General features: G+C 39.8%; 1 protein-coding gene across 1 annotated transcript in view; it reads right to left on the bottom strand.

The window, feature by feature from the left end:
• Positions 1-23,486, bottom strand: part of LOC127421409 (growth factor receptor-bound protein 10-like) — an 82,213-nt gene extending 58,727 nt beyond the window's left edge. Inside the window, exons 1-3 of the mRNA XM_051664440.1 lie at positions 23,327-23,486; positions 8,365-8,477; positions 2,205-2,298 (exon numbers count right to left, since the gene is read on the bottom strand). Coding sequence (XP_051520400.1) covers positions 2,205-2,298; positions 8,365-8,415 — 145 coding nt within the window. The 5' untranslated portion in view covers positions 8,416-8,477; positions 23,327-23,486. The remainder of the gene's footprint in view (positions 1-2,204; positions 2,299-8,364; positions 8,478-23,326) is intronic.
• Positions 23,487-26,361: the final 2,875 nt, after the last annotated feature.

The following is a 26,361-nucleotide window of genomic DNA, read 5'->3' as shown; positions in this document are numbered from 1 at the left end:
AGTAATGCCATGTGTTTTTTTTAAATGGATCCATGGTAATACCATGGCTCTTTGTACATTTACCACAGTAATTCCATTTGATTTGGACAAGGTATTATAATAATGTCGTTTTTTGTTTTTTTGGACATGATACCACAGTAATGCCAAGCATTTTTGGACATGGTACAATGGTTATCAATTTTTATTTTTTGACATTGTACCATGGTAATACTGTGTTTTTATTTATTTATTTTTTTGGATATGGTACCACAGTAATGCAATGTGTTTTTTTAAAAGGTTCCATGGTAATACAGTGTCTTTTTGTACATATACCACAGTAATTCCATTTGATTTGGACATGGTACTATAGTAATGTCATGTTTTTTGTTTTGGACATGATACCACCGTTATGCCATGCATTTTTGGACATGGTACAATGGTTATCACAATTTTATTTCATTTATTTTTCTGACATGGTACCATGGTAAAACCATGCTTTTATTTATTCTTTTTTTTTTTTTTTTGGATATGGTACCACAGTAATACCATGGCTTTTTGGACACAGTACCATGTTAAAGCCATGTCTTTTAGACATACAGTATACAATGGTATATGATATTTCCATGACATTTTTGACATACTCGAGGACCATCTAATTACCATAGTACATGCAAATGGTATTCATTCAGTACCACATTACACATAAGTACAAAAAAAGTGCCACATCTTTTGGACATGGTAACGTGCGTGCGCACACACATCCTGATGCATGGCCACATGGATGTATTTTAAGGCCAATCTTCAAACTTAGTGCCTCTTTGCTTGACATGATCATGGGAAAATCAAAAGAAATCAGCCAAGACCTCAGAAAAAAAAAAAAATTGTGGACCTCCACAAGTCTGGTTCATCCATGGGAGCAATTTCCAAACACCTGAAGGTACCACGTTCATTTGTACAAACAATAGTATGCAAGTATAAACACCATGGGACCACAGCCATCATACCTCTCATGAAGGAGCGGTATGATCCCTCCATTGTTCCAAATGGACAATGACCCCAAGCATACCTCCAAAGTTGTGGCAAAATGGCTTAAAGACAACAAAGTCAAGGTATTGGAGTGGCTATCACAAAGCCCTGATCTCAATCCGATAGAAAATTTGTGAGCAGAACTGATAAAGCGTGTGCGAGAAAGGAGCCCTACAATCCTGACTCAGTTACACCAGTTCTGTGTGGAGGAATGGGCCAAAATTTCAGCAACTTATTGTGAGAAACTTGTGGAAGGCTACCCAAAATGTTTGACCCAAGTTAAACAATTTAAAGGCAATGCTACCAAATACTAACAAAGTATACGTAAACTTCTGACCCACTGGGAATGTGATGAAAGAAATAAAAGCTGAAATAAATAATTCTCTCTACTATTATTCTGACATTTCACATTCTTAAAATAGTGATCCAAACTGTCCTACGACAGGGAATGTTTTCTACGATATGTCAGGACTTGTGAAAAAAATGAGTTTAAATGGCCAACGTGTATGTAAACTTATGACTTAAACTGTAGTCAGTTAAAAGTGAAACAATCTGTATGTAAACAATTGTTGGAAAAATTACTTGTGTCATGCACAAAGATGTCATCCTAAATGACTTGTCAAAACTATAGTTTGCTAATATGAAATTTGTGGAGTGGTTAAAAATGAGTTTTAATGACTTGAACCTAAGTGTACATAAACTTCTGACTTCAATCTGTATATTGAAAAAGGAAAGGGACAATATTGATCCGTTTCTCACCCACACGTATCATATCATATCACTTCAGAAGAAATGGATTTAACCACTGAAGTCTTATGGATTACTTTTATACTGCCTTTTGGGCCTTTAAAGTTCTGGTCACCATTCACTTGCATAGTGAGGACCAACAGAGCTGAAATATTCATTTAAAAATCTTTGTTTATGTTTTGCCTAAGATAGAAAATCATGCACATATGGAATGGCATGAGGGTGAGTAAATGGGAGAATTTTCAATTTTGGGTAAACTATCCCTTTAAGCTAAGTATATTTCTCAAAATACTTTTTCATTTTATTACTTTTTCTTTTCCTTTTTGCCATATCTGGGGTGGGCTGGTTGGGGGAGAAGGGATTTTCTGTTGTATATTTTTAACTAGTACATTGTTAAATCGATGTGAATTTATATTTATGTGAATTACGCAATGAGCCTTTTAACAACCCACCTGGGTGATTAGGAGGGCTCCGATTGGACGACTGCTGGAAGCTTGAACCAATGAGATTGGACTGTCTGTGAGAGGGGGGGCGGTCATCATTGTCCTGAAGAGAAAAAGAGGTGGTCAGATAGTTCAAACAGGAACATAACAGATATAAGAGCAGATGTATGTTAGACATCAATACACATACTGCATGCATGGCTACTGAATGCAAAAACAGAATGGATGCAAGCACAACCAGATTGCATGCTATTCCTACTGCAAAAGACAAGTGCATTTGTGTATGTGAAAATCAGAAGAGTGAGTCCAATCCTTCTTTCCCAATGCATCAACATTGAGCCAAGAACAAAAAAGGCAAACTATGCATTAAGCATAATGTTCAAAGCAGAATGCACAAAGCTGGAAGTAGTCATACATGAGAGAGAAAAAATAAAAAATAAAGCCACATTTTCAATTTCTAGTTTTCTAAGAAACTTAAGAACATGGAAGCTGAGTTTCAGGGAACTAGCCTCAGCCAGAGGTCCCCATGCTCGCTTCTCTGCCTTTCTTCTTTCCGTTTCTCTCTTCAGCTCTCTCTTCACACTGCACCAAGCCCGTCGGCTCTCCAAAAGAGAGAAAAACATCTATAAAAATGAGTGGGGGAAATTTACAGCTCTGAGAAAGAGCTTCTCTAATGCTTCAGCCAGTGTACTGTTATCTTGCACAGTGTAAAAGACTCAAAAAGTCAACAAATGCTGCACACCAACAGAAAGAGATCAGCGAATGTTCCCCCATGCAACGGGTTGGAATAGTGTTCGCCTTACTTTAGATTAATTTTCTTGAAATTTAAATGAGTCAAAAGCATGTTAAAAGGTTATAAAATGAAGCACAAAGTGTAGCAGAGGATGACAGAGGAATGTGAGAGGGTGTGTGTGTGTTGCACTTGGATGGGTTCCAGGCCTTGTGGCCGTTATGTAAACCTAAACCCCCCAGCTGACTGCGCGGGGCAACAAAAGGAGGCATCTTTTCCTAGAAAGGCGCGTCACGTGACCCGTGAGGAGCCTAGGCTATTGACAAAGGGAGAGTGGTTAGAAAGCCAAAGCGTTTAGGTGTTGACCTCTGACCTTTAAAGCAATATCTTGCAATTATATAAACTTACAGCATCAACTGACACTTACGACTGCACACATGCAAACAAGTGCTTCATAACAACAACATACACATCATTGATGGCCACTCACACTTTTATAAACAGATCGGTTCTATCACAAACACACACATACTTTAACTCTGACCAAATGGACTACATGCCCCTTGCTGTAAACCTGAAACACTATTCCAAGTCACCATTTGGCCTATGACCCTAATCTTTATCCTCTAACTACACAATGCAAGCAACTTTAGACTTACAACCCTTCCATGCATCCCAAACATAACTCAGTTAGTCAGTAGAGGAGCGATGCAAACCAAAACCTAACAACAAAATTAGGGCCAGAACAACGCGTTGCCGTAATCGATGACGTAGAATACGTAAAAACGTTGATTTGCGTGGAATGCGTCAATGCGTCGCACTGTTTACGTTAATCCCAAATGATGGTGGCTCTGGCTCCCAGGCATGCTGAAAATTAGACTTTATCCCAAAAAGCTTGAACACAATCGTCAAAAGTGTGGGAATTCTTTAAACAGAGACCTAATAAAATGGTGCTCTGCATGCTTTGTAAAAGTGAAATGGCCTACCACAGCAGCACAAATGCCATGCACGAGCATCTCAAAAGAAAATATCCTGGGGCTCTCCGACCTCAAAACTACGAGACAGCAGTGCAAGTATTTGGTCTATTACAGTGAGTTTTGTCGGATTGTTGGTTAGTAGCCAGTGCCTGGGAGTCGTCGTTGCCTCCTTATCTGTCATGTTTCACACAACTCAACGAAGACTTCCTTGAGCAGATGCTAATGGCTAATATGGCAATGCCGCTTTCCAGCGCATTTGCAAGTTGTAAGCTGTTTATGCGCATATAGACCTATGAAACTAAACGATGCAGATTTACATTAACGTTACGCTCCAAGTCGGTGTAAGCAACATTTTGCAAATAAATAATACAGGTGCATTTCCAATTACAACTGGCACTAGCCATTGAAGTAAATCATACTCAACACTATTCACGGTAACTTATGGCAGATTATAGTAAACAACACCTTTCCTAATTAGCCCTACAGTGCATAAATCTTAACTTTTGTGATGAATATTATCATTAAGTAAAAGTTCATTCACAGATTTTATGTTAAAATATGTCACTGATTTTATTTTGTGTGTCTTTTTGTGTCTCAGGAAGAGGCTTAAGTATGCCACGGTATGCTGGACTTATGGACAGTCTTTAATGAATTTATGTTGGACTAAAGGACATTTGTATTACTTATAGATGCCTTTTAATTCTTGGCACTTTATTTTTTTTATGTTGGGAATTTTTCAAAAAAGTATTTATATAAGAATTTTTTTTAATAAAACATTGAAAGATTAATGGCAGAAGTTACAGCTATTTATTGGTAAATTAACCAAAGGATTAATTGACCAATCATAAAATAATCAATAGATTTACTACAAAAAAATAATCATTAGATTAAATCTATTGAAAAAAATAATCGTTAGTTGCAGCCTTAAACAAAATGAAACTTGCAGTTAAGACATTCAGAAAGATATAAATTCAGCAAAAAAAAAAAAAAATGTCCCTTTTTCAGGACACTGTATTTTAAAGAATTTTGTAAAAATCCAAATAACTTTACAGATCTTTATTGTAAAGGGTTTAAACAATGTTTAATGTGCAAGTTTAAACAATGTTTTTCATGCTTGTTCAATGAACCATAAACAATTAATGAACATGCACCTGTGGAACGGTCGTTAAGACACTAACAGCTTACAGACCATAGGCAATTAAGGTCACAGTTATAAAAACTTAGGACACTAAAGAGACCTTTCTACTGACTCTGAAAAACACCAAAAGAAAGATGCCCAGTGTCCCTGCTCATCTGCACGAACGTGCCTTAGGCATGCTGCATGGAGGCATGAGGACTGCAGATGTGGCCAGGACAATAAATTGCAATGTCCGTACTGAGACGCCTAAGACAGTGCTACAGGGAGATATGAAGGACAGCTGATAGTCCTCGCAGTGGCAGACCACGTGTAACAACACCTGCACAAGATCGGTACATCCAAATATCACACCTGCAGGACAGGTACAGGATGGCAACAACAACTGACTGAGTTACACCAGGAACACACAATCCCTCCATCAGTGCGCAGACTGTCCGCAATAGGCTGAGAGAGGGCTTGTAGACCTGTTGTAAGGCAGGTCCTTACCAGACATCGTCGGCAACAACGTCGCCTATGGGCACAAACCCAAATTCACTGGACCAAACAGGACAGAAAAAAAGTGCTCTTCACTGACGAGTCACTGTTTTGTCTCACCAGGGGTGATGGTCGGACTCACATTTATCAAAGGAATGAGCATTACACCGAGGCCTGTAATCTGAAGCGGGATCGATTTGGAGGTGGAGGGTCCGTCATGGTCTGGGGCGGTGTGTCACAGCATCATCGGACTGAGCTTGTTGTCATTGCAGGCAATCTCAACACTGTGCATTACAAGGAAGACATGTGGTACCCTTCCTGCAGGCTCATCCTGACATGACCCTCCAGCATGACAATGCCACCAGCCATATTGCTCGTTCTGTGCGTGATTTCCTGCAAGACAGGAATATCAGTGTTCTGCCATGGCCAGCGAAGAGCCCGGATCTCAATCCCATTGAGCACGTCTGGGACCTGTTGGATCAGAGGGTGAGGGCTAGGGCCATTCCCCCAGAAATGTCCGGGAACTTGCAAATGCCTTGGTGGAAGAGTGGGGTAACATCTCACAGCAAGAACTGACAAATCTGGTGCAATCCATGAGGAGGAGATGCACTGCAGTACTTAATGCAGATGGTGGCCACACCAGATACTGACTGTTACTTTTGATTTCTTTTTTTGCTGAGTTTATTTCTAAGAAAAGGCAGGATGAGAATAAATGTGGAGAGTTTGTGCAGGAAGAAAGGAAAGAATGGAATGAAATGAAGGGAAAATAAATTGAGAATGTAAAGAAAAGTAATATGTACAAGGGGGTATAAAAAAAAAAAATACTTTGCTCTTTCGAAATAAGAGTTTGATCCTTCTGCAGTCAATCCAGACCACTTCATGAACTAAGCTGCAAAAACGTGTCATTTCAAAAATGTTATGCGGTTATGCTGTCACAACCACGTGCACATTAACATATGACCCCCCACGTTAATTTCAAACATCTATTCAAAATGCAGTAAATTGGCCTGTTTTGATGAACAACAGTGTGAACTAGACTGGTACATGGACGTCAATCATAACAGAATGTATTTATATACCAGACGTTTTAAAGGTACAGTAGTAAAAATGGCCCGTTTTTATTCGGTGTTAAAGAGAGGGTGGAAAATTGGCATTCAAAACTAAAATCACCTTAAAGAACCCATGAAATCACTGTCCTGTGTTGACGTATTTCCTATTGAAACAAGAAGTTTGGGCAGGACATATCGATGGGATTGTCTCTTTTGTTTTCATCTAAAACTTGTTACTTGCTCGTGGGTTGCAGGTGGGTTTAGTGGGAGGGGCATTCTCATTCTAAAGAGTATATGACTGGACAAACATCATAGTGTCGTGCAAAATGAGTCATCTACATTCGTAAATTTTCCCAGAAAAGAGAGATAAAAGAAAAAAGATGCGCTAAAAGCTACTTTTTCAACTTTCAAAAACCGCCATCAATTTTACGTTTGCATGGTGAAATTTTGCAGGCAAAGACGGTGTGGGCTGATGTTAAGTGTGAAACCCACAAAAAAAAAATGTATATGCTGCACTTTATACTTTATTTCTAGCCAAGTTTTTAAGAAAGTCACCATGTAGGGTTGTCATATTTATTTGACTGTCGATTATTGTCAAACAAATAATTGCGATTATTAGGATTAATTGTCTGTTTCAGGGCTATGACAGTTAATTGCCTCTTAAGTCTATCATGATTAATCCTAATAATCAGTTATTTGTTTGACAATAATCGACAGTCAAATAAATATGACAACCCTACGCAAAATTCTCGAAATTATTTGCCACTAGAAGTCCATCAGCCGAAATTCCATATCATGCAGGTTCCCATTGAGATGACTGTATTTTGTAGGTAAAAGTAACTGCGCCTTTAGAAGTACACCAGCATATAGATTCAAAATGAACTGACATGGACCAAAAGCCAAAAAAAAAATAAAAAATAAATAAAAAATAAAATTTCCTAATTAGATTAAGTAATATCATAAGTTGGCTGCAGGGGAAAGAGTAAAATGCAAAAATAAAATGCTTAAAATAGAAAAAGACCAGAACCAGGGCAAGTCAGGGTAACTGCTCTGGGTATTTGGGCTGTGCCCCCCTTCCCTGCTTGGGAAGATTCAGGCCAGGTGCCTGTAGCTGTTAGAAACCCCCTGCAGAGCATGACACGCCCACAGACAGAGGGCAGCCCGCACCCCTACCTGCACTGTGTACACTACAGTCCTGCCACGTTCACAAGCACCATACAACTTGTATAGGCAACCCAGTTGGGGGATTTGGGAACAGAGTTAGAGAAAAGGGGGGAGGGGGGAACTTCAGTATACTGAGAACGCAAAAGCTTGTGGAAGGGATGGGTATCTCATAAGGTTAAACGAAAGGGATATTAGAGAGGAGAAGACAGAGAGATGGCTGACTGTGCAGCCCGAGTATAAATAGCAGCAGTCGCCACTTTGCATGTCAGCTGTGCACCACCATGGCAATGCCATGGTGACGAAAGGCATGCGGACATGCCACAGAACCCTTGGGAAGTGCTGCTGCTACAGCGCTAGATTGACGAGTCCCCCCTACGCTGGTTAAGGAGGATATGTGAAAATATGTGTGTCGTGCGAGTGTTTGTCAAATGTGTGTGTGTGTGTATATATATATATATATATATATATATACACACACACACACACACACACACATATATTCCACGTAAAGAGCAATTATAGCATGGTTAGGACACACTGACACAGTGCCCTGTTGAACCTGAAAGGCTGTGTCATGACTCTGTGTAGATTCCATTGCTTTGGACAGAGCAGTATGTCAATATTTGCTGTAGTTTACCTGGTAGTTTGGATGGTGGAGAAAATAGTCTGGGCATCCCGCTAAGGCCATACTCAGAGTCACTGGAGATGATCGGAGTGGTCACATTCACCTTCAATGCTCTGTGCACCAGTCTAAAAGAGAGAGAGAGAGAGAGAGAGAGAAAAAAATCTGAATTGGGATGATTCAATGGGTAAATAATTACAATTCATTATGAAATGCATGGTATAACATTTATGTAAAATTCCTATTTTGGTAAAAAAATAAATGTGTATATCTTCTTGAATAACAATTATAACTACAGTGGCCCCCTTATGACATTAGATAACATTATAACATTATCAGATTCCATTGTATTAGTGTGAATGTGATTTATTTCTTAAATTTATATCACTTTTTGTAATCTAGTTTTGTAATCTAATGCAATGACATTCATGCATTGTGTAGTTTTAACTGTCCGAATAATTTTTGGGGCCACTGTTTGTGTGTGTGTGTAATATATATATATAAATAAATAAATAATATACACACTAACATAACTACACAACATATGCAATGAATAAAACAGAAAGCAGTTTAGGTTCTTAGAGATAATCAGCTTTCAATGAATGAAGCCTACATGAAGGCCCACACTCCCATAACTTCTAGAGATATACACCTGTAAATACTAGGTCAGAGTATCAATACAGATTTCCTGATTCAATTTGATTCGATACAAGCTCTTAATTCTATTCCTATCATATTTGATTTGATGATGATTCATTTGGGTATATTTCAGTTACTTTTGCTTGCTGTCAATTTTGCTTGCATAGGAAAGGAAGTCTCTCAGCAAATGCAGTAAATTATACATAAAATATCCAAATATTAATTGTAAAAATTAAATACTAAACTATTCAGTTCAATTGCTATTTAGATATAATATATAATAATCAAAATAACCAAAAGTAAAGAAAACTTTAAAAGTAAAAGTTTGGTCTAGGGATTTTTTTTAAGAATCGATATCGGGATAGCAACTAACCATAAAAAAAGAAATCTATATTTTTTACCCAGCCCTAATAGATATACCACAATAAATATTTTTAACAAGGTATGTGGTAAATCTTAATCAGGTGGTAACAATGACATGCATTAACACACATGGACAGTTGGTGACTGTACAAATACTTTGTCTGCTGTAGCTATTTGACAGCCTGCTTGTTTCGCACCGCATGCTACACGATATAATTCACTACTGAAAATAGCACTGCACATCTCTCCTAGAGCGAAAAAGTTGAGAGGGGCTGTGTTGGGGGTCGATTTAAAGTCTGCAAAAGTATGAGAAAGAACAAGACTAATGAAATAATGACGTGGAAAAAGAAAACCGAGTAAAACTGGAGAGGCTGAGGGAGTGAGCCGAGACAGAATAGTGACATTTTGATCTGACATGCTTGGAATCAACGATCAAGCCCTGCACCCAAGTGCTTTTTGACAGGGTACTTTAACACCACATGGAAGTCCAAACTGAGAAGCAATAAGCCCAAACGTGTGGTGCTGAAAGCTGGGTTCATGGCTCATCCCTTGGGCAGTTAAACAGCATGAGCGCTGCAACAAATTCTCAAATTAACATCCAGGATTGAAAGATGGTTCAGGCCGGCTATGCATCAATGGACAAGCTCATTATCCTAACAGAGAAGAAAAGCAACACACATTCTTGCGAACACACACACACACACACACACAAAAATATACTTGCATATGATTGAGGCACTAGGCCAACAATGAAAGTTCAACCAGGTGCATGTAGTTGAAGAGTGGCCAGAGTTCAAGAAGAAGCCCTGCATACATTTATGTCTAAGGAGCTGTTCTCACCGAACAGGTTTTTGCTTCCATCTGCACTATTATTCTATTGTTTTTCTATGTAAACATGCACTAGACTAACGTCTTTGACCAGTGCACCATGTCTTGAGCAGGAGCAGAGCATTTTTAGACACCATGTTAAGTTAAAAATAACTTTTAAAAAAAGTGTCGAGACACCTTTTTTCAGTTCGACTCATTGCATTTTTTGTGCAAGAACACGTTCGATCTGAACAGCCCCTATGGGCTTACACACTAGAATTTACACTGTGAATCCACTGATTTTAAAGAGGATTGTGCGTCACATGGAACCCTCTGTTGTGTGTCCAAAAGTTGAGAACATTTCAACTTTTACTACAATGCACTCTCACTCAAGCATACTGTATGTTGACCAATGGGAATTTCAGATAGTAGGGTATGGCTTTGCTTTAAGAAATCCAGTTCGCTGCTTTCTCTTTCCACACTCTAAAAACGAACCTTCTACATTCATATCTGTCAAACGCTCTGAGCGGCTGAAAGAAGCCTATGTCACAAATTGAAAACCACATGCACTTGGTTGATGACAACAATGAATTAATTTTTTTAAACAGCAAATAGTGCTGCAACTTGTAAAATCAGCATGGTTGAGATTTTAATGCCTGCATGAAGCCCAGATGCATGACAAATCGACTTTCCACAACCGCCTCAGTTATTTTAAGTTCACCAGGGTTCATTCACTGCATCATGTGGTGGCTCGAAGAATGAAACAGAGGCCTAAACGTGGTGTTGAAATCCATAACAGAAAAAAAAAGGAAAACGCTTCCAAGTTCAAGTGGCTCCAGTTCATTTCATGTTTTGAGTGCTGATTGACAGAGGCTTTATTGTTTCGGTTACGTAATCCAACCTGTTATTGTTAAGATATCAGACACTACATAAAGCTTCCACATACCGATATGGTCCACCAGTGTTTTGGGTAGCACAAGAACCAACAAGAAACTCTTTGTAGACTCCATGATGAGAAATATGCAGAAAGCACCAAAAACATTGTTAACGCTTGTTGGTGATCTCTTTGTTTAGAGATGACTTAAATGCTAGACGATGCACTACAGTCTTATCGGGGATGCAAATTAATAGGGCACCACTGCTTCTCATGGCTGCTGAGGAATTTCAAGGTTTAAATGCTTGTTCCAAGAGCGTCCCCTCCTTGTCCTCCCTTTAGTACATACATATACAGGTCAAGTGCCCCTCTTTCCTTTATAATAGGGAGTTACCATTCTTTGTGGAATGCTCAATTAGGAGAACAAGACAATCACTCTCAGTCTGAAACCTCCTTTCTCTTCTCACATCAAGATTTGGCTACAACACTCATTGGTTGAAAAATCCCTTAAAGAAAACACAGGCATTATGGATATTGAACTTCATTTGGTCAACAGATGCATCAAAAATGACAAGATAAAAAAGGTACTTGGAGCACACTTTGTTTTAACAAGACAGTAGAATTAAACTGGTCAAACAAGCTGCGACTGCACCTGTGCTCCTCTTTACATCTCAGTCATACAGGGTTTGGAATGCCCATATCCCAATGTGCTTTTAAGTCCTCATGGTCGCGTAGTGATTTGCCTCAATCCGGGTGGCAGAGAACAATTCTCAGTTGCCTCCGTGTCTGAGAACTTTAACCCACGCATCTCATCAAGAAGTTCAAGTATTCATCAATGGACAAGGCTTGTTAAGCGCGTTGCCATGGAGACATAGCGAGTGTGGAGTCTTCACGCCATCCACAGCAGCATCCACGCTCAACTCACCACGCGCCCCACCGAGAACAAACCACATTATAGCGATCACAAAGAGGTTACCCCATGTGACTCTACACTCCCTAGCAACCGGGCCAATTTGGTTGCTTAGGAGACCTGGCTGGAGTCACTCAGCACGCCCTGGGATTCGAACTAGCGAACTCCAGGGGTGGTAGCCAGCGTCTTTTACCACTGAGCTACCCAGGCCCCCAGTCATACAGGGTTACAGCTGGGCTGTTCAATATGAGGAGTATGCAAGTGTTATACATGTGTAGAATTTGGTGACTTCAATATCCATGTGGATGACAACTCCTTAGAAAGAAGTCCTTTTGGCTCTATTTACAGCAGTGCTATTTGCCACTATGTAAAGCCCGACGAGCAAACATTCAAGCAGACATTATATGAGCAATGCATTGAATACTTCCTGGAATATTTTGTGATCACCTCAAGTTCAATAACATGGGAAGGGACTTAAGTGGCATTAGCTTTGTACATCATAAGAATACCATTGCGGTCATGTCTATATCTACTAAAGACCAAGCAGAGATTAAAAAATAAAACCGTCCCGGGTGCTACGGATACATTAAATAACCATTTCTGACCAAGACCATTCTCCGAAGTCCAAGCGAGTAAATTCATCAACCACATACCCAAGAATGTCAAGATCCCTTTACAACTGTTCATGGTTCAACCTGACAGGCAAAAACTTCCAAGACTTCCAAAGGGTCTCACTTCCCACAAACCAGGTCCTTGAGGGAACATTGCCTTAAAAAAGGCCCATTCTTACATTTTACAGGGATAATTCACCCCAAAATGAAACCCTCAAGTTGTCCCAAACCCAATTTGACTTTCTTTTTCCCATGGAACACAAAAGAAGTTAGGCTTGTATCTTTTTTCTACACAATGAAAGGGAGCAGTGACTGATGCTAATATTCTGCCTAATACAGGTTTCTCAGACAGAGAAACAACCTGAGGGCGAGTAAACGACAACCAAGTTTTCATTTTTGAGTGAACTGTCCCTTTAAATACAAGTTTATCTCTGACTACTACTACAGAAAATTATTTTGACTTGTACTTCAGTTTGTAAAAAAAAAAAAAGAAAAAAGAAAAAAAACCCCGTGTACAGAAGCGCACTCACAATTTAAGTCAATCTTGCCCCATAAACTTTCAATGTAAGTGCATAACTGTTTTTTTTTTTTTTTTAAGGCATCAAGGGTTATCATGAGTCAACTCAAAGGAGATGCAAAGACTTGAGCTAATCTTGTGTCGTTAAGAGCTATGCTTATCTTAATACTAAGCAGCTGAGGAATACAGTGGACAAAGGAGATGAGTGATGTATTGTGCTGTATTGGGTTGCATGGAAGGTCTTTGGACTTTTGGAAGCCATGATGGTGTGGTGAGGAGATCAAAAGAATTACTGCCCTGTGACGAACTGACGGTCTGTCATAGGCAGCTGGGTATGTGTGTGTTCCAAGACTCCAAAATCAGGTCAGAATGTATCTAACATGGACCACCCGTGTGGCCACACACAAACAAAAGAGAGAATTCAATCAGACTGGAGACAGAGAGTGAAACGCAACACAAACCGACATGAGTTCCCACTGACTGTCTATGCGATCCATTGAAGTTTGATGGCTTATGACAGTTACTGTGTATTCCTGCTTTAAATAAACAAGCTTTGGATGGACCCAAACCACTTTTGTATGGACTTCAGCAACTCTGACCAAAACAAACACAATGGGTCTGGATCAGTCACCAATGGTTAAATGGAGCACATGTAACACAACTCTCCCAGTCAAAACCTTTGCACATTTGCTTATTCTCTCTTCCCCAAGACTCTATGTGGCCAAAGCTAATAATAGCGCATAAACTCCTCTTCCACTTCATTTCTCTAACTCTAGCTCTCTCTCGCCCTTATTTTAGCATGCTAATTGCCATTATGCAGGACTATAGAGTGCATGCTGCTTTGTTTATTTCTTGGGATTAACACTTACATTAGGTGCTTTTAAGATAGTGGGAGCATAGCCAGTTGTAGTAGGACAGCGAGAGAGAAACATTTACAGAATTACAAATCTTAACATAAGAGAGTTAGAGAAGGGGATAAAGAGAAAGAGAGAAATGTGTCTGTCGGTCATAAATGGGTAAGAGAGGTAGAACAGTGCCAAGATGTTTTCAGCTCTCTAAAGAGCTGGTGCTGTTGAGCCAAGTTGCAGGTATACTTTCAAGTTTCTATTTCAGACTGATCAGTTGCTAAAAATTAAATTCTTAATTCATCACTCTCTCTTGCCAAGGCACGTTATTAAACAAATATTTCATGTTCAGTACAAGTTAAGCTCATTCAACAGCATGATAACGTGGCGTAATGTTGATTACCCAAAAACAATTAAAGACTTATTCCTCCTTTTCTTTAAAAAAACAAAAAAGCAAAAATCGAGGTTACAGTGAGGCACTTACTATGTAATTGAGTGGGGCCAATTTTTGGAGAATTTAAAGGCAGAAATGCGAAGCTTATATTTTATAAAATCACTTCATCTGTTAAAACTCAAGTACTATTGAGTTGTTTAAATCATAGTTTTTATTGTTGTTTTAGGGTTTACTTTATTACGTCGTCATGGCAACAAGGTTGTAAAATTGTATTTTACTTTACACAGGAAAGTTTTGTAAACGATTTTATCACACTAAAATCATTTAAACATGCATGTCTTGCGGCTATACTTTTGAACAAATTAGTATTTTAACGTTTACGGATCGTCCCCATTCTCTTCAATTGTAAGTGCAACACTAACACCCAGATTTTTGCTTTTTTTTTTTAAGAAAAAGAGGGACAAGTTGAAATTATCTTTTGTGGTAATCAAGCCACAAATGCTGTCGATCAAGCGTAACATGTTTTGAACCTAGAATATTCCTTTAAAAGGGCGCTCGTTCACACACTACCTGCCCACTAAGTTCCAGAAGTATTTTTCCCATAGGGATTTCATAAAGTAGCGTATTTCATAAGAGTTCTTAGCCATAAACCAAAACCAACCAGCTTTGAGATGAATCACAACATTACAAACTTTGATTTAAGGCAAAAAAGTATTAGAAAATTGGACAAAAAGTCAAAAGGTACAAGACCATGTACTTAATGTTGAGTCATGGAAGGAGGGATGAGTCAAATAAATGCTGCTGATTAAGCTTAACTTGTATTGAATAGTTAAAGGAATAGTTCACCTAAAAATGAAAATTCTCACATCATTTACTCACCCTCATGCCATCCCAGATGTGATTGACTTTCTTTCATCTGCTGAACTCAAATGAAGATGTTTAGAAGAATTTCTCAGCTCTTTTGGTCTATACAATGCAAGTGAATGGATGCCAAACTTTTGACGCTCCAAAAATCACATAAATCAGCATAAATCTAATCCATAAGACTCCAGTGTTTTAATCCATATCTTCAGAAGTGATATGATGGGTGTGGGTGAGAAAAAGATCAATATTAAAGTCCTTTTTTGCTAGAAATTCTTCTCCCTGCCCAGTAGGGGGCGATATGCATGAAAAATCTGAATCACCAAAATCACAAAAGAAGAATGTGAAAGTGATCGGTTTCTCACCCACACCTATCATATAGCTTCTGAAGATATAGATTTAACCACTGGAATCTTATGGATTACTTTTATGCTGATTTATGTGATTTTTGGAGCGTCAAAATTTTGGCACCCATTCACTTGCATTGTATGGACCAAAAGAGCCAAGACATTCTTCTAAAAATCTTCATTTGAGTTCAGCAGATGAAAGAAAGTCAAATCACATCTGGGATGGCACATGGGTGAGTAAATGATGTGAGAATTTTCATTTTTGGGTGAACTATTCCTTTAACTATTCAATACAAGTCAAATCAAATCACTTTATTGTCACACAGCCATATACACAAGTGCAATGATGTGTGAAATTCTTGGGTGCAGTTCCGATCAACATAGCAGTCGTGACAGTGATGAGACAGTATCAATTTACAATAACATCAAATTAACACAACACAATTTAAACATCTGATATACACATAATTACACTCAACAATATACAAATAATAACATACACTGTACAGTATACAATACACACTATATAGATACACATTATTCAATAAAAATAAAAATATATAAAAATAGTATATATAGAATGTATTGTACTGTATTGACATTCAGGCTGTCGGTTGATAGTCAGTTGTTAAGAGAGAATATAATATAATAATAATATAATTTATGACAGTCCGGTGTGAGATATAAGAGTAAGGGTAATAAAGTGCAGTGCTGATGTATTTGATCGTGGGAGATCAAGAATTCAGAAGTCTGATTGCTTGGGGAAAGAAGCTATCATGGAGTCGGCTGGTGCGGGTCCTGATGCTGCGATACCGCCTACCTGATGGTAGCAGTGAGAACAGCCCATGGCTCGGGTGGCTGGAGTCTCTGATGATCTTCCGAGCTTTTTTCACACACCGCCTTGTATATATTTCCTGGAGGGAGGGAAGCTCACCTCCGATAATGTGTCTGGCGTTCGCACCACCCTTTGCAGTGCTTTGCGGTTGTGGGTGGTGCTATTGCTGTACCAGGCAGAGATGCAGCCAGTCAGGATGCTCTCTACAGTGCAGGTGTAGAACCGTGTGAGGATGTGGCGGTTCATTCCAAACTTCCTCAGCCATCTGAGGAAGAAGAGGCGCTGATGAGCCTTCCTCACAACGACTTCAGTGTGGATGGACCATGTGAGTTCCTCAGTGATGTGGACACCCAGGAACTTGAAGCTGCTGACTCTCTCCGCTGGTGCTCCATTGATGGTGATGGGACTGTGTTCTCTGTCTTTTCTTCTGAAGTCCACCACAAGCTCCTTTGTCTTACTGACGTTGAGGCAGAGGTTGTGCTCCTGACACCAGTGTGTCAGAGTGTGCACCTCCTCTCTGTAGGCTGTTTCATCATTGTCAGTGATCAGACCTACCACCGTCGTGTCATCAGCAAACTTAATGATGGCATTGGAGCTATGTGTTGCCACACAGTCATCTGTGTACAGGGAATACAGGAGTGGGCTGAGAACACAGCCCTGCGGGGCTCCAGAGTTGAGGGTCAGTGATGAGATGTTGCTGCCTATTCTAACCACCTGGCGTCTGCTTGACAGGAAGTCTAGGATCCAGCTGCACAGCAAGCTGTTTAAGCCCAGAGCCCGGAGTTTCTCATCTAGCTTGGAGGGCACTATGGTGTTGAATGCTGAGCTGTAGTCTACAAACAGCATTCTCACATAAGTGTTCTTTTTTTCCAGGTGGGAGAGAGCAGTGTGTATTGTAGATGCAATGGCATCATCAGTGGAGCGGTTGTTGCGTTAAGCAAACTGCAGCGGGTCAAGAGAGAGGCAGCACAGAGCAGATGTGATCTCTGATTAGTCTCTCAAAGCATTTGCTGATGATGGGGGTCAGAGCAACAGGACACCAGTCATTTAAGCAAGTTATTTTTGATTGTTTTGGAACAGGCACAATGGTGGATGTTTTAAAGCATGTGGGGACTACAGACAAAGAGAGGGAAAGGTTGAAAATGTCCGTAAAAACACCAGCCAGCTGGTTCGCGCATGCTCTGATGACGCGGCCCGGAATGCCATCTGGGCCCGTGGCTTTGCGGATATTCACCCGTCGCAAGGATCGGGTTACATCCGCTACAGAGATGGAGAGTGAACTAACCTCTGTAGCTTCAGCCACGAGAGCTCTCTCCGCGAGGGCGGTGTTATTTCCCTCGAAACGAGCATAAAAAGTATTTAGCTCATCCGGGAGAGAGGCAGCGGTGTTCATGGCGGAGTTTTTATTCCCTTTAAAGTCTGTGATGTTAATTCCCTGCCACATGCTTCTAGAGTTGGTGGTGTTAAACTGTCCTTCAATCTTGCTCCTGTACTGGCGTTTTGTGGTTTTTCGGAGGGCATAACTGGCTTGTTTATGCTCCTCCACGTTCCCGGAATTAAAAGCGGCGGTCTGCACATTAAGTGCCACGCGAACATCGTTATTTATCCATGGTTTCTGATTCGGATAGATCCGTATTGTTCTGGTCGGAACCACGTCCTCTACGCACGTTCTGATGAAACACATTACGCTATCAGCGTAAAGCTCAATGTCGTCATCAGAGGCAGACCGGAACATCTCCCAGTCCGTGTGATCAAAACAGTCTTGTAGCGTAGAATCTGATTGGTCCAACCAGCACTGGATCATTCTGAGGGTGGGTGCTTCCTGTTTCAATTTCTGCCTGTAAGTGGGCAGAAGCAGAATGGAAGAGTGGTCCGATTTGCCAAATGGTGGGCGGGGGAGGGATTTGTAGCCATCCCGGAACGGAGAGTAGCAATGGTCCAAAACCCGGTCCCCTCGTGTGTTGAAACTAATGTGCTGGTAGTATTTTGGTGTGACTGATTTTAAACTGGCTTTATTAAAGTCCCCGGTCACAATGAACGCGGCCTCAGGGTGCACGGTTTCCTGCTTGCTTATACTCCCATAGAGTTCCTTGAGTGCCCAGTCTGTGTCGGCTTGTGGGGGAATGTACACAGCTGTGATAATGACCGCTGTGAACTCCCTCGGTAGCCAGAATGGTCGACACAGAAGCATAAGAAATTCCAGATCAGGAGAGCAGAAAGACTTGATAGAATGTACGTTCCTCTGATCACACCAGGATTTGTTGATCATAAAACATACACCACCTCCTCTGCTTTTACCTGAGAGGTCTTTCGCTCTGTCCACTCAGTGCACGGAGAACCCCGCGGGTTCAATGGCTGAGTCTGGAATCTCCGCAGACATCCAAGTTTCCTTAAGGCAGATAATGCAGCAGTCCCTTGTATCTCGAGATCCGCGCTTTCAGCTCACAGAGCTTGTTATCCAGAGACTGAACATTTGCCAGTAGAACACTGGGTAGCGGGGGTCGATTTGAGCGGCGTCTTACTCTGATGAGAACGGCGGCTCTGTTTCCCCTTTTCCTTTTGCGTTTCCGCGGCCGTGCTGCCCAGACAAAGGGCTCCGCTTGCGTGTTTGTAAACAGCGGGTCGGCATTGAGGAATGTGAAGTCCGGTTTATGGTGTGAAATTGCTGAACCAATGTCCAAAAGTGTTTGTCTGTCGTAGACAATAAGGCAGACAACATCCAAAACAAAAAACATAAGAATTGTGAACAAAACAAACAAAACACTACTATGTTGTGTTGGAGCTCGCAACGCAGCAGCCACACTCGGCGCCATCTTGAGTCCAATCAAGTTAAGCTTAATCAACAGCATTTATTTGACTCGTCCCTCCTTTTCTTTAAAAAAAAAAATATTTTTTTTATTTTATATATATATATATATATATACACACACTATATTGCCAAAAGTATTCGCTCATCTGCCTTTAGACGCATATGAACTTAAGTGACATCCCATTCTTAATCCATAGGGTTTAATATGACATCGGCCTACCCTTTGCAGCTATAACAGCTTCAACTCTTCTGGGAAGGCTTTCCACAAGGTTTAGGAGTGTGTTTATGGGAATTTTTGACCATTCTTCCAGAAGCGCATTTGTGAGGTCAGACACTGATGTTGGACGAGAAGGCCTGGCTCGCAGTCTTCGCTCTAATTCATCCCAAAGGTGCTCTATCGGGTTGAGGTCAGGACTCTGTGCAGGCCAGTCAAGTTCTTCCACACCAAACTCGCTCATCCATGTCTTTATGGACCTTGCTTTGTGCACTGGTGCGCAGTCATGTTGGAACAGGAAGGGGCCATCCCCAAACTGTTCCCACAAAGTTGGGAGCATGGAATTGTCCAAAATCTCTTGGTATGCTGAAGCATTCAGAGTTCCTTTCACTGGAACTAAGGGGCCAAGCCCAGCTCCTGAAAAACAACCCCACACCATAATCCCCCCTCCACCAAACTTCACAGTTGGCACAATGCAGTCAGACAAGTACCGTTCTCCTGGCAACCGCCAAACCCAGACTCGTCCATCAGATTGCCAGATGGAGAAGCGTGATTCGTCACTCCAGAGAACGTGTCTCCATTGCTCTAGAGTCCAGTGGCGGCGTGCTTTACACCACTGCATCCGACGCTTTGCATTGCACTTGGTGATGTATGGCTTGGATGCAGCTGCTCGGCCATGGAAACCCATTCTATGAAGCTCTCTATGCACTGTTCTTGAGCTAATCTGAAGGCCACCTGAACTTTGGAGGTCTGTAGCGATTGACTCTGCAGAAAGTTGGCGACCTCTGCGCACTATGCGCCTCAGCATCCGCTGACCCCGCTCTGTCATTTTACGTGGCCTACCACTTCGTGGCTGAGTTGCTGTCATTCCCAATCGCTTCCACTTTGTTATAATACCACTGACAGTTGACTGTGGAATATTTAGTAGCGAGGAAATTTCACGACTGGACTTGTTGCACAGGTGGCATCCTATCACAGTACCACGCTGGAATTCACTGAGCTCCTGAGAGCGGCCCATTCTTTCACAAATGTTTGTAGAAGCAGTCTGCATGCCTAGGTGCTTCATTTTATACACCTGTGGCCATGGAAGTGATTGGAACACCAGAATTCAATTATTTGGATGGGTGAGCGAATACTTTTGGCAATATAGTGTATATTTATATCAAGGTTACAGTGAGGCACTTACAATGAAAGTGAATGGGGCTAATACGTAAATGCTAAAATAGTCACTATTTCAAAAGAATAGCCAATAGACTTACTGTGTGTTACCATGATGTGTGATAAAATCACTTACCTTTTCTGTGTAAAGTTATATCCAATTTTACAATTTCATTGCCATGTTGATATAATGTCAAAACTAAAATTACTGTAAAAAATTACAATTAAAACAACTTTACAGCCCAAATAACACACTAGTTTTAACAGAAGAATTGATGTAAGTGTTTTTATAAAATTATAAGCCTCAGATTTCTGCCTCAAACCCTCCAAAAATTGGCCACATTCACTTTTGTTGTAACTGTAACCATGATGTGTGTGGTTTTTTTTTAAGAAAAGGAGGGACTAGTTGAAATTATTTTTTGTGGTAATCAACATTATGCCACAAATGCTGGTGATTGAGCTCAACTTGTATTGAATCCGGAATATCCCTTTAAAAGGAATAGTTCACCCAAAAATTTAAATTTACTCACCCTGGTCATCCAAGATGAATATGACTGTCTTTCTTCATCAGAACAGGATTTAAGATTTTTAGGGAAGTATGCCAGGTTTTTAGCTTCATCCAATGCAAGTGAATGGACAACAAATTTTGATGGTACAAAAAGCACACTTAATCAGCATCAACGTAATCCACACGACTCCCGCTGATCAAGTAATGTCTTCTGAAGTGAATCGATACGTTTGTGTGAAAAACTAATCGCTAATTAAAACTTTATTAACTTTAAAAAACAAAATTGCTTCCTGTACACACTGAATGCCTCATATTGCTGTCGTGTGACATCACGTTGGCGCATTCACACGAGAATTCAGAAATTCCGCTCTGTTTACCACAAAAGAACATACTTCACGCGAGAGTTAGTTCAATTCAAACAGCTACAGAGAGCTGGCGGAAGCGCCGATTTAAAGTTAAAAACATTTTAATTAGCAATTTGTTTTTCATACAAACGTATCGATTAACTTCAGAAGACATTACTTAATTGCCTGGTGTCATGTGGATTACTTTGATGCTGCCTAAATATGCTTTTTGGACCATCAAAAATTGGTGTCCATTCACTTGCATTGGCTGAAGCTAAAAACCTGGGATACTTTCCTAAAAATCTTAAATTTTGTTCTGATGAAGAAAGGTCATATACATCTTGGATGGAGTAAATTATCAGCAAATTTTCATTTTTGGGTGAACTATTCCTTTAAGCTCACGGTAAGGTCTATCTTTGAAAGTTTATAAGTTACAGTTAAAAACATATTCCCCTATGGAAAAATATTATGGAAAGCGAACTGGTACAATCTGTGGAAACATTTGAACCAGAATATGTTCATGTGCTTAAAGACATTACCAAGCTACTCTTCATTTTCATGTCTCTTATTGAGTTCAAGGTGTATAAAAATTGTGAACTGAATGACTTCAAATTGAACTCTATAGCCCTGGAGGAGGAAAATTGGAATTGGTCGTTTTGCTTCAGTGCTCCTTGCAGAATCTCTTCCAAATAAAACCCACACAATGCTAGCTGTGATAAATGTGTGTGTTTGAGAGAGAGACTGAACTCATATAGGCCTATGTGTGCCTGAACATGCCTTTTAAAATCCAACTCCAGCACTTGGCCAGTCTATTGTTGGAGAACCACTTAACAACTTTCCTTCCTTCATTGACAAAAGAAAAAAAGATACACCTCCTTTGTGCTAGTGTGAGGAAAAATAAACTTCTCGCACAAGGATATTAGCCTACATAATTTTCTGGACAATTCATCAGGGCGATTGTTTGACAAGAAAAATCCCAGCTCATTTGTATTTGTGACAAACGTAAATCAAACACTTGCAAACTGTCAACGTGTAAGATTATGATGCAGTTTAACGAGTATCACACCAAACTACATTACAAGATCAAGCATAACACGCATAATTCTCGCCACTAAGCTGTTTAAATAGCAAACTATTAGTCTACAGATTTTAGTTTAAGTCTTAAGGGCCGTTCACACCTAATACGTTATTTTCAATCCGTCTAAAGCTGTTTTCCAATATAAACATGCGCTAAATGACGTATTTCGCGTTTGCGCCGCGTTGCGTGCAGGAGTGCCGCGTTTTTTAGACGTCGTGTCAAAAGAACTTCTAGCATCTCGAGACACCTGCGTTCTGTCCCATTCGTTGCGCTCCGTCCGTGTTCGGTGTGAACGGCCCCTTAGTCAGTGTAACCACAAACGAACACAAAGTTTCAAGTGACGTTTATTTACATTCTTGCTGATTCGCAATACATGAAAACCTGCGCCTCGTATTTCAGACCAATACCACAGACATTTAAACATTGCCATGTCATCAAGTAGAAAAAGGCTTGGCAAAATGTGAATTTTCTGCATCAAATTATGACTTTACACACAGCACGATACAGCTACACACCAAAAAAATACTGGCTGAACTTACATAAACGCTTCGGGTTGTCTGTAAACACGCGTGCGTTTACTGACCGCAGACCTGACGCAATGATCGACACCCCTTTCTATCATAAAGAACTTATAGATGTCCACGTATATCAGACATAAAGAGGAGTACGTTTAATTGATACTGTATTGTGAAATATATTAGCCTTTTCTCTGGTGACAAGCATGTTAATTTAACAGTGAATCTCTAAAAACACTACTTTAACATGCCTGCTCCTAAAATACAACTAAACATCTATACATCGTAGCACGAGCACGTAACCATATGTTTCCAGTGCAAACAGTCCATCGCTTCGGGAACACTCACCTTCAGAGCGGTATTCCTCACGAGTAAAGAACGGCGAAGTTGAACAAAAAGAGCAAACTGGATTACGATCTTTACAAGTTGGAATGACAAACTGCGTACAGGGTTAAACATTCACCCTTGTGTTCCCGCATGCTCGACGAGGTCAGAGCAGCGTCCGCACAAATTGGGCTCAGCTGACTGCTTCAAACACACGAGGGTGAGGAACTCTTCCAGTCCCGCCCCTTTTACGCACAAGACACACCTCCTCTGATAGGACCGCCCACTTCACCCCAGTCGTTAACGGTAAGTATTATTCTAACCTGACTGTTCTGAAAATCTGATAAGGATCAGGACAGGTAGTTAAATTGCATTAGTATGAGCTATCTTTAAAGGGATGTTTCAACCAAAATGAACTTTCTCTCATCATTTACACGCCCTCATGCCATTCCTTTATTCTGCTGAACACAAATGAAGATTTTTTGAAAAATATTTCAGCTCTGTAGGTCCTCACAATGCAAGTGAATGGTGGCCAGAATTTTGAAGCTCCAAAAAGCACATAAAGGCAGCATAAAAGTAATCCATATGATTCCAGTGGTTTAATCCATGTCTTCAGAAGCAAAATGACAGGTATGGGTGAGAAACAGATCAATACACCATACTACTCTTGCTATTCCTGCATAATGCAGGTCTAGCTAATGTGCACATGCAAAAACGTTGTATGCATGAAATAACTGGATGACCTACAACATTTGAAAAATGTGCAGTATACAACAGAGCACACCCATGCTGTATCAGAACTGGCGTTGACATGGCAAAACAGAAATAACTACAATGATAATCACATTTTAATTTAACAACAATCATGTATGCAATTGGTGTGGTGTTTGTTAGGCTAACATTCACTATCTGGCATGTTAGTGACATTAGGTTATTAGGTCAGGGTAGGCATAAGGACTAAACTTAGTACATATATATTTAGTTTTTAAAAGACACAAATTAATTTATAATAACATCACCATCGCAGAGTGCAGTGGTGCCAAAGTGGGCAAGCCAAAAACAGCAAATTAAGGCAGATACAAACATTACAACACCTCACATATAAAGATACTAAAGATTTCCTGAACTTACCTATTTAAATTAGAGGGAAACTAAAGCTAATATCTCATATTGGAGCAACAGAAATTCTCTTTGGAGAAGAGGCAATGGTTCTAATACAAAGACTCACCTTTGGTACAAATCTTGACACTGATTTTCTGACAGAAGTTTTCTAATTTTGCATGTTTGTGTGAGAGAAAAAACAAGTCCTTGTGATTAATCAATTATACATTTAAAATGTCAGAAGATCTTGAAAAAAGAATGGAATTTTCTCTTGGAAAACTCTTTAGAAAGAATGACCTTGTTAACATTAAGTGCTCTTGAAAAGTATGATCACTGGTTACACTTATGACAAATAATATTAGTGTTCACCTGAAAATGTAATTTAACATCAAGAAGGGTGCTTAAGGATTATGATGCTGCATAACTTCTACTAGCGTACTTGAATAAAAGGTGACAAAACACTCTTGAAAGGTTCAGCATAGAATAATTTTCTTTTAAAGAAAATGTTTTGGATATATAATGTTCTTCGAGTGCTATACAATTCTTTGGAGATCAAAAAGTTCTTAATGTTTCATTAAAGATTCTTCAGAGTAGTGTATTGGTTCTTGAAATCACCAGTAAACAGAAGGTTTACTAAGTAAAGAGAATATAAAAATATTTGTAGAACTTTAAAAGGTTCTACTATGTGGTGCCATACTGTAAAACCATTTCAGGTTCTAATTGGAAATTGTTTTAAAGAAATAATAGCGAAATCTCAAATTTAACAATCTGAAGATTTTGCTTGGTTTTAGACATTTTAACTTGAGGAAAAGTGTGGTCATAACACCTTCCTCATCTACCTAGACAATATACACTGGCGGCCAAAAGTTTGGAATAATGTACAGATTTAGCTGTTTTGGAAGGAAATTGGTACTTTAATTCACCAAAGTGGCATTCAACTGATCACAAAGTATAGTCAGGACATTACTGATGTAAAAAACAGCACCATCACTATTTGAAAAAAGTCATTTTTTATCAAATCTAGACAGGCCCCATTTCCAGCAGCCATCGCTCCAACACCTAATCCTTGAGTAATCATGCTAAATTGCTAATTTGGTACTAGAAAATCACTTGCCGTTATATCAAACACAGTTGAAAGTGATTTGGTTTCTTAAATGAAACTTAACATTGTCTTTGTGTTTGTTTTTGAGTTGTCACAGTATGCAATAGACTGGCATGTCTTCAGGTCAATATTAGGTCAAAGAAACAGCTTTCCCTAGAAACTTGTCAGTCAGTCATTGTTTGGGGAATGAAGGCTATACAATGCTTGAAATTGCCAAAAAACTGAAGATTTCATACAAAGGTGTACACTACAGTCTTCAAAGACAAAGGACAACTGGCTCTAACAAGGACAGAAAGAGATGTGGAATGACAGATGTACAACTAAACAAGAGGATAAGTACATCAGAGTCTCTAGTTTGAGAAATAGATGCCTCACATGTCCTCAGCTGACAGCTTCATTGAATTCTACCTGCTCAACACCAGTTTCATATACAACAGTAAAGAGAAGACTCAGGGGTGCAGGCCTTATGGGAAGAAATAAGCCACTTTTGAAACAGAAAAACAAAAAGAAAAGGTTAGAGTGGGCAAAGAAACACAGACATTGGACAACAGATAATTGGAAAAGAGTGTTATGGATCTTAAACCCATTGAGCTTTTGTGGGATCAGCTAGACTGTAAGGTGCGTGAGAAGTGCCCGAGAAGACAGCCACATCTATGGCAAGTGCTACAGGAAGTGTGGGGTGAAATGTCACCTGAGTATCTGGACAAATTGACAGCTAGAATGCCAAGGATCTGCAAAGCTGTCATTGCTGCACATGGAGGATTTTTTTGATGAGAACTCTTTGAAGTAGTTTAAGAAGTTCTGAATTTTTTTTTTCAAATTGTAATATTAAGTTCACGTTATTAATGTCCTGACT

The sequence above is a fragment of the Myxocyprinus asiaticus genome, chromosome 30, assembly GCF_019703515.2.
Source record: "Myxocyprinus asiaticus isolate MX2 ecotype Aquarium Trade chromosome 30, UBuf_Myxa_2, whole genome shotgun sequence".
NCBI classification, from domain to species: domain Eukaryota; kingdom Metazoa; phylum Chordata; class Actinopteri; order Cypriniformes; family Catostomidae; genus Myxocyprinus; species Myxocyprinus asiaticus.
The sequence above is the reverse complement of the archived record's forward strand: the minus strand, read 5'-3'. Positions and strand labels throughout refer to the sequence as shown.